Source organism: Macrosteles quadrilineatus, unplaced genomic scaffold (genome assembly GCF_028750875.1).
Source record: "Macrosteles quadrilineatus isolate MER2022 unplaced genomic scaffold, UCM_ALF_1.0 Scaffold_8__2_contigs__length_117827958, whole genome shotgun sequence".
Classification (NCBI taxonomy): domain Eukaryota; kingdom Metazoa; phylum Arthropoda; class Insecta; order Hemiptera; family Cicadellidae; genus Macrosteles; species Macrosteles quadrilineatus.
The window spans coordinates 21,525,971-21,539,605 of NW_026542601.1; the positions used below are offsets into that span (position 1 = coordinate 21,525,971).

The 13,635-nt window shown below is 32.2% G+C and overlaps 1 protein-coding gene across 1 annotated transcript; it reads right to left on the reverse strand.

Annotated features, from left to right (window-relative positions):
• Positions 1–778: 778 nt before the first annotated feature.
• On the reverse strand, positions 779–13,278 carry LOC128999690 (neuromodulin-like). Its single transcript, XM_054426317.1, has 4 exons — positions 13,201–13,278; positions 7,806–7,955; positions 2,193–2,299; positions 779–1,434 (listed from the first exon to the last, which is right to left on the reverse strand). Exons 1-4 carry the CDS (start codon positions 13,271–13,273, stop codon positions 1,288–1,290), a joined length of 477 nt encoding a protein of 158 aa, XP_054282292.1. The 5' UTR covers positions 13,274–13,278; the 3' UTR covers positions 779–1,287.
• Positions 13,279–13,635: the final 357 nt, after the last annotated feature.

Here is a 13,635-nt window from a genome sequence, read left to right on the forward strand (position 1 = left end):
ATATTTCCAACACTCAAATAAATTTAATTTTTTGTCATGTCGAAGTATCGTTTTTAATATTTTTTACCAAGCAAATACTAACTTATTATTAAATACGTTTAACTTGAACACTAATTTCATTGTTATTCCCTCTTTTAAACAATGACTAACTAGAAATAAGTTTTGCAGATTACAGTTATGTGGATCAAATTGTACCAAAACTTTCTAACAATGTATACAAATAATCGTCACAATCACAAAATAATTTTATATAGTTATCAACTAGAAGGATTGGATTTAGTTTTCTAGAAACGAAATAAAAAGATATTTATAACAAACACGAAGTCTTATATTACGTAGTTGTATGAGTAAACTATTATTATAGAGATGAATTTCTTAAATATTTTATCGAGGATTATAAGATAATAGATTCGAAGGCAAATTTCGAGGTACAATAGGTTTAACACTACATGTGTTTCAGCTTAATTTATGAGCAATCATCTATAGTTTAACTACAATACCTGTTTAAGATATTTAGCCTTACTAGAGTCTCGTTGAGACAACAATATAAAACGAGATGAACATGTGGAATGAATTTAGAATTAGCCTACCCAACAGGCCAAAATAGTTAGGTAATATAACTGTATCAACTCAACTGTTACTTCAAGATGTGTTGGAGAAACGAAGCGTCTACTTTATACGAAATGCGCCAATTCAAAATATAAATAATTATCCTTCTATATAATATAGTTATGACATGTCTTTCAATACTCTTTAGAAATATTTTTTGTGAACAATATGAACAATACTAACATCGGTTAAGGAACTTTAGATAGAACAGATGATAGAAAGCATAACCGTCAACTATTACAAAACGCTCAACAAATTCGATAAGCTACGAGCAGCACTTTCACTAAAGCTATTTACAAAACAAACATCGCAAGCTACCCGGTCAACTAGCAAATTATAAAAGCGTGTACGTTACTAACGTGGTAGGGGCTCGACATGACACTTTACTATGTCATGATACGATATAGTTTCCAAATGTCAACAACAACAAATTCGATTGTTCTCAGTTTAATTCAGTAACAACGGTTCAAACTTGGCAAATTTCACCACGGTTTCAGTAGCCACCCAGGCTAAAATACCTTGATACAAAACCGGCGTAAACTACGGTTTATAAAAAATGTAAATCGCTAAACCATAGAAGCTCCTGTGTGAACGGAAGAGGCTAGGGCGACAGGAGCGTAGCTCTGATAGAGCAAGGCCAGAGGCCGAAAGACATGACAGGCCAATATGGCCTCGAATTCACTGCGACTTGGCCTCTCCGCTAGCCTCACCATCACCTTCCTCCTTACGCACTTTGTGGCCCCGGAACGAAGCTTGTATCTTAGTGGCAGCCTTGTTCAGTTCAGGATCTGTCAGGTCGATGTTCTGAATTTCCTCTTCTTCCATCTAAAAAAGAGTTTTGAAGTGGCGGTATAATGAACGCTTTGTGTTTTTATACTTTATATGACATTCATTTGTTAAAGCAACTTAATTTTCTATAATATCTTACCAAATAGTTGTGTTTGTTCAAAAACTAAGTATTTTAAGTAGCCACATTTTTATCCGTACGGTTAATTTGTATACTAAAATACATTACTTATATTTTTAAAATAAATTTTCTTGAATACATTTTTAGTAAAAAGAATTGGGAAAAATACTAGACAATTCATTCCAGTAAATTTACATTATTATAAAGTTAGTATAATAATAGTAAATGACTGTAATGATTATGTAGATGACTGTAACGACCTGTTTGGTTAGGCTGAAACTGGGCCGAGCTGTCTAACTACTCGGTTTTGAATTAATTACAATGGCAAACAAATGGGTTTGATTTTTGTCAGTAAAGGCAGGCTAAAACAGGAATTAAAAATTGTACTCAGATTTAGTAAAATTATCCATCAAAAACTATATTTACCGTGTATCAGAATGTTCTAAAACACTCATAAACATTCTAACCAGTAGAATTGTAAATTGAATCTTATTTACAGAACAATAAAATAAAACAATTGAGGCTGGTTTCTGTGTTGATTTTTTTTTCCATTAGGCCTTTTCTGAATCTTCAATAACGTATGGGAATTATTTTGTAGATTTTGTTGCCGTATCCGCATGAGATCTAAAATCCCCAAAATTATGACAAACCTTATAATAAAATAGTAGTTTCGTACCTTAGCCTTCTCCATTTCTTTGGTCAGCTTGTCCGTCTCCTCTGCCTGTTTTCTCACTTTGTGTCCACGAAAGGATGCTTGAATCTTCGTCGCGGCGTGACATAATTCTGAAAACAAAAGCCTTGTAAAACAACAGTAAATTTAAATATGACACAGAAGTCGGCAAGGGAATTTTATAAGTAAATAATTATATCATACTACAACTTAATGAACACGGCCGTTTAAACAAAAACAATTCAATAGTGCGATGCGTTGTGTAAAAGTAACCATACAAATGTTATTCAAAATGTGATCTAAAATGACAAAGATTGTAGTTCCCTGGTTTGCATACGGCTCACTTAGTTTTGAGTACTGTATTGAATATCAGTGTAAAGCAATTTTTCTTCTTTTTATTAGTTTAGAAAGGATTTGATTTGGAAAGAATATATGAGAGACTTGGTTTTCTCTGTTTATTTCCTTTTTTTGTTTCCTCACTACCGATCATGGTGGATTCAAGCAGCACAAAGTTGATAGCAAGTAGTGTAATTTTAAACAGTCTCATACTACTGTATACCTATGTATGGGCTCACTTTACAAAGATAAATGAAAAAGAAATGAATTTAAGACAGAAAAAGTGGCGTTAAAATGGAGTAATCAATACTTTAAGAAGTACACGAATTATTACCCGTAAATATAACCAAACTACACAAACTAAATTCGACGGAAAATATATTAAAGCAATAATATAATATAAATAGTTTTATAGTAATATGTTTTTGTGTAAATGTTGATTTTTCATAATTAACGAAAACTTCTTTACAGTATTATAAAGTTATTTATATAACCTTAAAAACCAAGATATACCAGCCAATTATCCAAATATCATCCAAATAGGCCTAACAACACGTATTATAGTTAATTAGATAATTTAGGTACTAAGACAAGTTTTGTTTAAGGTAATCTCATTTGCCATTAGTCATTACAACCTAACTACATTTCCGTAGAAAGTAAACACCGTTGTATATGCAGATCTGTTTATCATGCTTGTGCGGTGACTGTAAAAGCTACATAATCTCCTTGCCGCAAACGCTCGTATAGCGATCCCACATGCAACGTTCAGAATAACTTGAGAAAATGTAGTTTTATCTTAAACAAAATAAAGTTATCGATGGCTTACAGAATGATAGTATTTACGGAGTTAAACTTAAAATATTTGTTTTTCAAGCCATACAAATGCTATGAACATTTATCCAACATTTTTAAGGTCAATTAGGTACTTCAAGTATGCAATATGCGTTTGTAAAATGTCATTCTTTTCATGATTATAATATGGGCATTCTGGGAGATTTTTTATTATAAATATTACATTATTTTCAATAACCTAGCCGTTTTTAAGGTACCTGAAACTGAAGTCTTTTAAGGCGTCGCTCATGAATACATATTCCAATACAATATTGGACTGACATTGGATGTGTTTGAAAAGTAATGTTTTTAGAAATATGTGGAATTCCAATTTTTAATCTGTAATTCAATTAATATACACTTTCGGTACAAACGTTTTTTGTTGTTGTTTTTTATCCTGGCCATGAGTAACAATAAAAAAATAACTGGATAAGCAACAACCAATAAAAAAGTTAAAGGCCGTTGCTGTAGATTCGGTTTTAATATTGCACATAAAATGGCAAAACAGAAGTGTAAATGTAACTTTGTACAATGAACACTACCTCAGAATTGGTGGGAAACGGATCTGTAGTATAAATCATCGTATAACCGATTACATGACATAATGTATTACAGTACGCCATAAAACTATTTCATACGTAGTATATGTTAACATGACAATCATTTTGAGTAAATTAGAAGTAAATTAAAAACCCTATGATTTTAAGGACTGGAAATACAATATAGAAACAATACTTTTCTGTTAACTCCCTAATTTAACAACTTTATTAGAGGTCTACTGTCAATTACGTAGTAAAAATTAACAATCTCTTTACAACCAAAATATATGTTAATTATTCGTTCTGAATTCAAAGCCTTTTGATTGAATCACCTTCCCTTACATTTTAGGTTTAAATAATAATTGTTTTAGTTATCTAAAAATTTTTTAGGTTGAAATAGAAAATAAAAACTAAATTATACTAGACTAGTTTATTTTGTAATCATTCAGACAAATTGGAGATGCCACAATGATTACCTTTGGCTCAACAAATCTAGCAAATGTAGCGATTTCGTTTAGAACAAAATTGCTTGTGATATAAGTAGGGCATTGCATGTCTAAACGACATTTCTTTTATCATGAAGCTTAAAGCAAAAGAAAAAGCTTAAGCTTGACTTTATACATGATTTACCAGGCAGCTCTTACATTCCGATGAGAGTATTTCGATATTGAATTAAGAAATGTGAAATTTTGTTGTATAGTTGAGAGTATTTGATATAATAATTTATGTATTTAGGAATTGTAAACGCCACGAGGAGTTTTATGCTTGAGGGAGACTATTAGAATAGACATTACTTTACAGAAATTTATAGAATATATTGTTACAATTTAATAGAATTTATTTTGAAATTAATAACCAATGAAACAGTTTCGTAGTATTATAAAACTAATGATCCGGCCGAATTGTAAATATTCTGATACACAATTATATATTTTACACCTTTCGCCTAATGGTGGTTGATTTAAATGATCTCCACTAACTTGGCAACCATCATGATCTCAGGACTGTCTGAACCTTAAAATGTCAAAGCAGATAAGGTGAACTTGCGACTAAATGGGGCACTTGGCGGAACTAAAGCTGCAAAGGTCAGCACCATTACGGTAATGAAGCTTTCCGGCTGACGAGAGGGGGGTACATAGTGTGGGGGGGGGGGTGAAAGAGCCTTGAGGGCCTGTAAGGCACACCGCCATCTTCGGCTGTCTTATGGAAGGCTGCATATTAAGTGGGACATATTTTCGCAGTTGATGATAAAGACAATAGAGGTAGATAATTTCACTTCAACATATTTCATGATTGATCAATTATATTGCAGTTGTGGGATAGGGTTATAAAATAAACGTCAATGAGTTAAACCACCATCATCGGTTGTGACGTGGATTAGAGTCATTGGTGTAGCCTGGTTATTGTGGTTGAGTTGTTGGGTGATATACGGTAGAGGGATTTTTGAGCGAACCACCATTATTTGCTACTATATGGATTATACAGATATTTGCATAGGTCCTCGTGTAATGTTAATGTTCTGAAGGAGTGTGGTAAAAGGTAGAAGGATATTGCTTTCACACAGTTTGGGTTTGCAGGCGATTGGGGAGGATAAAGGGATTGCTACATATATAAATTAAGTAGTATAAATTTGTTTGTCCTAGGACGCAAGGCACGAGCCCGGAATTGTTTTTCACATTACTTCAGGCTAGATCTAGGTGTTACGGCAATATCACTTCGATAAAATCCATTGGTGATTTGGTGGGGTTTGAACCCGGGACCCCAGGAACCGGAGTCCCGCGCTCTAACCACTAGACCAGCTCGCTCCCCCAAAGTAAGTAGTACTAAAGTAACCAAGTAACAAAGTAATTAGTACCAAGTAGTAGTACCAAGGAAGTAGTACCAAGTAAGTGGTATTAATAGTTATTAATGAAAGATACGAGACGTGTTGGTTGGGTAACACATAATGTGTTGGTTCTGTAGGAGATTTATATAGAAACGCAGTTTAAATTTGTTAGGAAGGGTGAAAAAGGAGGGCATCTATGTGCTACCCCAAGGATACATGTGTGGCTAACACATAATACTGTGATTGTAGAGGAGGGTAACAGAAGTATCTTGCTTTTGAACAATGTAGGGTTGAAGAAATTGTGATGGAGAGAGTATGAGTGAATTAAGTTAAACTCAATATCTTTAAGAACGATAGTTTAGACATGAGCGTACTAAGTGGACCACAACACATACTGCTGCAGTTGTGGAAGAGGATAATATAGTTGAAGTGATCTCTCTTTCACACAATTTGAGACTGTTGGGAACGTTGGGTATCCATGTATTAAGCCATACAAGGATTGTAGAGTCATGTGTGTAGGGCAGCACATAATGCTGTGGTTGTGGGAGAGAATGATGGCAGAGGGGCCTTTGAGGTAACGCGTCCTCCCTTCCATTATCAATATATCAATACATGTTCTGATACTCATGTTCCACAGACCATTATAATATAGGAACATTCTGGACAATCTTCCCCGATATATATGTGTTGTACTATTTAGAATGACTCTTTACAAAATGCCAAGAATAATAGTCGCATTTGAACCATCTTATTAGCACTTGAAGTTAACTAATAAATAGTGTTTACATAATTAAGGATTTGATGTTTTGGAGTAGAACTATATAAACGTCAATATATACGTAACAGCCAATTTACAGTATTTTTACTTTTTGGAAATGTCCCATTGCTATGTCATCTGCATTAAATTGTATAGTTATAGTTTTCCTTCATAACATATTCATCTAAGTTTTACATTACCGTAAAACGTTTAAAAAGTATTGATTAACTTTTCATTGATTTGATTTGATTTGATTCATACGGTTGCTTTTTGTTTCCCCTAAAATTATTGTGTTTTTTTTTTTTATCAAATTAGGTACAAAACCCGCACCAGTATGTGTGTGTGATTTATTGAACTTTTAAATACATTGTGGTATCCAAATGATACTTTGGCAATACGTGTTACCATGAAAGCTATATAATTCAATACTGTGACTTAACACCTGTCATAATATTGTTGTTCACTAATGATGTTTGCCCACACCTGTAGACAATTAGCCAACTAATTAGGCATTGTATTGTATGCGCTTCCATGTTTAATACTAAGTTTAAAGTAATTTTAAAATTAGTATCTTTTCAAAAGTCAGAAATCCTTACGGCTTAAACATAATGAGATTTAACTTTGTGAACAGAAAAGCTAATATGCTTGATAAGCTTCGGAGGTAAACCTAGTAAATGAGTCGTAACATCCATTTGGCCAATTCCATCGTTGTTTTATCATTATTAGAATGTTCTGCAACGTTTCAACTTTACTACCGTGGAAAGATAAAATCTCTTATGTGCCATCAATATTAGATATCCCTTAATTTTATTTAGGCAAAACCTTTTGTGTATAAACTATCATATTGTTTATTAGTTTGAGGGTTAATAACAAACAAGTTTGAGGGTTGGTTGAGGGGGGGGTGTTGAGGGGTTGTTAACTAGATGATTTTTAAGCTCATTTATTTTCCGTAGAGCCATGAACCCAGTGTTAATTACCAACATTGGTGACAATAGAATGAATATTACCGAATTTAATGGCATTTTATTCGTATAATTATTGGAATAAGAACATTCTTTTGGAGGTTCTTCGTTTTTAAAAACCTTTTTCGCAATGATTGAAATAGAAATAATCCAAAAACTGTTTTTGTATGTCACAGATCAACCCATGATGAGCCAGCAGATGATATTGAGTAAACGTTTTGTTGGCAAAGTTGCCAAGAAGTTGTACCTACCGAAAGAATTTGTTCTTGGCAATCTATTTTGAGTTGATATTTATTTTTGATAAGTAGTGAAATCTATTAATTTTGGGGAATTTCAGCAAATGATTCCTTTTAACGTCATTGTACCAACCTTTATCGTCCGGACGGAATTCTGCCTCAAAGTCTTGCACTTCTGTGTCGTCCTGGTCTGTCTTCATCTCGTTTCTCGTCTTGTGTCCTCTAAACACTGCTTGTATCTTAACCGCAGCTTTCTGGGCCTCCGGGTCGTTTGGGTCGATTTCTGAAACAAAAAAGTTCGTAAATTGTACAAATTTATACAAACATCTATGACTAGAACACTCTAGGACTGTATGGACAGAAATCATCCCGATGGTCTGGTCCTGTTCAAGCATCTAGACTAGAGTAAAGTTCATTAATATGTTATAATAAACAAATAGGTACGCTTGAGACGATACTAGAGTAATTTGCACGATTAATATTTAGAAACTAGGACTTTGATGATAGAGAATTTAGTGTTGACCAGTATAACACTGTATATGCAGAATTCTTTTTCAAGATTAGTGAAGATTTTTATAATATCAACTACTAGAACATTTTATAGAGGAAATTGTTGAAAAAAACCCAAAACAATGCATATTGTGTAGAATTAGAGTAATTTATAACCGAGAAGATAGTTGACACTACTTGTATGATAACTGTTACAGAAACGGTTAACAAATAACTTAGTATAATGTTAAATGTACAGACGTGATTCGGTTGAAAAGTTGTGTATAGATATATCATTGATAAACTAGAACAACAAACGAAACTTTTAAAACGGTTCTTCAATTACAATAGCACATACTAGCTGTTGGCAATGACACGAATTTAGGTATACCGGGTGTCCAAAACCACCCGTACACCCCTTTCAAAACGGTGAAAACCTTTTCTTACAAAAAAAAATAATACAGAACTAGCTAAATTGGGCACGGTCTACCAAATGGTGATAATTTAAAATCCAAAATCACACCGGAAGTGGCTTTTTCAGACCGGAAGTTGACTTTTTTAAATGTAAACTACCAATTTTAGTTACAGAATCGGATTCTACGTTGAAAAATACATAACTTTTGTCAAAAACATTTTTTTGAAAAAACTTGTTTTCTACCTTTAATCCCCCATTAAAGTCAATAATTTTTGGTCATTCATGTGTCAAAGTTACTCGAAACAATAATAGAGAAAAACAAATAACAAAGATTACATAAAGACATATGATGAATAGAATCAGCTGTTCATTTTAAAAACCTTAGCAATTGAGTAACAGCTGGTCTACACATTGCTAAGATTAATTTTTTTTTATAATTTATTTTTACATTTGACCCCTTTAATGTAAAAACAAATGATTTATTTTTAAACTAAGCATTAGAGGCATTAGGCATTAGGCATTGGGCATTAGAGGTAGAAAAGAAGTTTTTTCAAAAAATGTTTTAGACAAAAGTTATGTATTTTTCAACGTAGAATCCGATTCTGTAACTAAAATTGGTAGTTTACATTTAAAAAAGTCAACTTCCGGTCTGAAAAAGCCACTTCCGGTGTGGTTTTGGTTTTGAAATTATCACCATTTGGTAGAACGTGCCCAATTTAGCTAGTTCTGTATTATTTTTTGTTTGTAAGAAATGGTTTCCATCGTTTTGAAAGGGGTGTACGGGTGGTTTTGGACACCCGGTATAATACATCTAGGTTTGTTTGGTTTTGTGTTGTCACAGAATCAAACAAACAAAAATGTAGACAAGTCTGAACTTGACGTTTGCAAAATTAAACAACGTGAGAATCAATAAATGAAGTAAAATATCATTTACGAACTACGTTCGTCCAACAATTATACATACTACCAAGGTAGATTTTTGTTTTCCAAGAAGCAAACATTTCGCATACATATTTCAACCTACTAAGGATCAACAATAGTAGAATTCAACAATTCACAGTTTACAATGTTTTATGATCCGATACCAATGTTATTCGATAGTTTATACACACATTGTCGTCTTAGAACTCAAGCCACCATTTTGTAGTTTCACCTGTAAGAACCAAGTGGCGTGCTGTGCTTTCATGGCAAAACTCATTTTTGCCAATCGCCCACCTTCTGTTCGCGTGACAACATAAACACCACGAACCGCTTTACTGCATCAAGCGACGGAAGTTTTCTAAAGGCAAAGCTGTCCAAGATCTAAAGATTTGCTCGGTAAACGATGTTTTCCGATGGATTAAGTTTATCCCCATCTTTGAGATGACAACATGTTATTAGGAACTATTTTTACCTTAACTACCTACATTTCACAAATTCAAAGAAACCGTTTATGTAAATTACGATGAGGTGGGTTCAGTGAAATGCTTTTTAGTAGCTTGATTTAATTAATTTAAACTAATAAATCTCAAGAAATTGATCTATGTTTTTTTTTTATTTCTGCAGTATAGCCATATTATGATCCTTATCCTCCCCATAACATCAAGTTTACCCTTTTATGTACATTACTTACATTATTTTTAACCAGTATTCGTATCAATTAGAGTGTGTAAATGTAAGAATTTTAAGGGTAGGTTTTATACCATGACTTAATTAATAGATTATTCCGAGATCTACTAGTATCTAGCTTTAGAAAATACATAACGTAGCAATGGGAACGTTACAATACAACCACTTAGGTAACAGCATAGATTAAAGGAGTAGACATTAGTACCCAAGAGTAGTCTACTACTTTAATCTATGCTGTTACCTAAGTAGTTGTATTGTAACATTGAGACTGCTATGTTACATGTTTTCTAAAGATAGATACTAGTAGATATCGGTATAACCTTTGAAATAAGTTTAATAGAATTTATGAATATTAAATTAACACTACACCTTGGGTCAACCACTTAGGATACAGGATGCCAAGGGTGTATGCACCGTGGACTGTATGCAAAATGCCAGAATGCTCATTGAACCTAAAATTTAATATTGTTTTGTTAAATTCTAAACAAAGAGAATAGAGAAATTTATGTGGGTGATCTATTGTCTGTGATGCTAGATAGCAGTGATTTAGAAATTACGATCATAGTTTGGGAGATAATAAAATCTATTTTCGGATTCAAATTAGGGGTTTTCTTATTCTAAGAGACCAAACACTACAATAAATCAATTTTACAATCAATTGCCTCACTTCATCTTGACAACGTAGAATGTTAAAACTTTTGATTTAAGTACAATCAAAAGTAAAAAGACCTACTCAAACATAATGCATAGGATTGTAACATTATTTGTTATAGAATCATCGGTACCACAAATGTGTACTGTTATGTAACATATTGTCCTAAACAATATTCGAACTATTAAAGATTTAACTCACACACATCCCCTGTATGTAGACTGCTATGTTGTAATTTTTTAACGATGAGATTATTATTAAGTTGTCTGGTTAATGGGATTCCTTTTAAAAGTATTTATTTAAATTAATGTATCTTAAAATCTTTGTACACCCCGGACTTTTTTTTAGTTTTCTTTTAGATATTGTTCTTGATATTGGCACATAATAAAGAGTTTTCATGTGTGCACATAATAAAGATGTTTCATTCATACTTACTTCAATCTCTCCATGTTTCAATATTTACAATGTTTTATTTATACTGGGATGACATTTTAAAGATTTGATACAGTAGTTAATTAACAGAATTAAAAGAGATATATGCATTTATGTTCTGTGTTACTAGTTTAGACTTGACGTAGATGAAAATACTTGCTTTTTAATCCCAATAATGAGCTTAACGAGTTATTTCAGCTTTTGCAAAATTGATGTAATCGCTTACACAACCATTGCTTGATCCAAGTCATCAAATTGCTAGTTTATGGTTTTTATATTCTAAAGCGTATCATTTTGTATATGTTGTATATCATTTGGGTTAAGATACGCACCTAAATGGCGTCCCCATCTCATAATGATAACGATAATGATAATATCATTGCGTCTGAATGATTTATTTTATTAATCACTCCTGTACACAACATTTTGTGCAGCATACAATCAAAAATTACAATTTTCAATGATATGATTTGTTTGTTATTATTTTACATAACTAAAGCTAAAAAATGCTATTTACTCAAATGTAATCATTAGCTGTATATTTAAATTCCAACTTTTTCATGGGAATTAGGACTACACTAGTCAAAATCATATATCTTAGTGTTTTAATATTTATTAACATGTTCGTCAGTGGGAAATGGTAGTAAAAGTTGAAAATCAAGTGTTTTTATTGTCTAGATGTTCTAGATATTCACTGTCTAGATATTCTTAGACAGTGCTTCAATTCGCTTTATAATTACAGATTAAATAAAAAAATACCTCAATGCTTGTTTGATACATTTAATTTCGTTTTATTTTATATTTTTTTTATTTTTAGTTTTACTCAAACAAACAAATCTGAATTTTTAACATTTCTGAATCAGTTATATCTATGAAAGTAAAGTTTACACACAATCTAACATGTAACCGATTTTCTTACCTGGCTTAATATAGTGAAAGTATGAATTGTGAATAGTGTAAACAAAAAGCAGAAGGAAAATATCTGAGATGAAATGTCAAGAACATTGGAATGTAGAAATAAAGAGGCATGCGAACGGAAGATGCAAAACAAACAGTCGAGTGGAGATGACCTCAGGCTACTAACAATCAATATGATCCGAGTCATGCAACATTCCGAAACAACGAGGATAACATCAGCAAAGCGGATATCCAACGTTTATGTTTCAATTGTAATGTCTTATCTGTGTTTTACATATCGAAATCTACACGAAGCATAAACATTTCATAAAGATATGCGCGTAGATATTCCAGTTAAAATTTATTTGCATTTGAAGAACTTGTCTACTAGGACTTTAAAACATTCCTATTTGTTCTTAGACGCTCCATTGAATATGGATTGTATATTTGTACTAAATCCATTTATACATGTGCAATAACATATAAAATGAATGTAAACTGTATGTTTAGATAGCTTCAGAGCTATAATGTTCGAAATAATGGCATTTTAAAATATTTAGCCAATGAGTTTATGTACTAAGTACTATTAAACTGGCTTATTGTCATTTCATGTTTTGTTATGTTGAACTATATATATATATCTATTTTGAAGCAATTGTGTTCCAGTTAGCTGAATTGGTAGATAGAACGTTTTCAAAGATCTTCTAGCATCAATATCCCTAATCTACATACATAGGAAATGGTTTACTCACAATATTTTCAATAACACTTATCACCAATTTAAACAACGTTTACTGACTCTTTTCATAGTTAACTTTCATATTTCGTAAACATTTTCAAGACGATAAAATCGATAAGACATACAATTGAAACAATGTAAATAATACTCCAGATTGAATTAAGATTTTTACTTTTTTCAACTTGACTAATACATATGTATTGTGTTTTCAAGTAGCAACTGTGCTGGTGGAGTATTATTACTGGTAACAGCTGACAGCGGATTGATAATAGAACGTTTCGCAGAAAGGTATTTACCATCTTCAGGGTCAGGTTCAGCGCCAATGCCACGCCAAATCCAGTTCTTCAGCGTTCGAAAATTCCACTCCATTTTTCTCACCTTAACAAAAATCGTACTGTTACCCTTCAATGTAACATTTACACCTCTGATGTGAATGTGGTATTAAAAATCAAAACATTGCGACGATCACACCGAGCTTGTTTTTTGGTTCCCGCAGGTAAACATGAACTTGCAAAACAACATAAATATGTATATTATTGGTTTATGTTTTTTTCAAGATCATTTATACACATATTTTTCTAATGTATTATCTTTGGCTATTCTAACATGAAATTAAATTAGTAATATAAAATGGAAAATAGATGCGAAATAACATACATTGATTGGTCTTAGTTAATTTTCATATTTTTGGTATTTTATTTAAAAATAGGATATGAATACTCAGTGGAAAT

Coding starts and splice junctions, on each gene's coding strand:
- LOC128999690 (XM_054426317.1), bottom strand. CDS start 13,273: ATGGAGTGGAATTTTCGAACGCTGAAGAACTGGATTTGGCGTGGCATT. Junction 7,956..13,200: donor TGAACCTGACCCTGAAGATG/GTAAATACCTTT, acceptor TTTTTGTTTCAG/AAATCGACCCAAACGACCCG. Junction 2,300..7,805: donor ATTCCGTCCGGACGATAAAG/GTTGGTACAATG, acceptor TTTTGTTTTCAG/AATTATGTCACGCCGCGACG.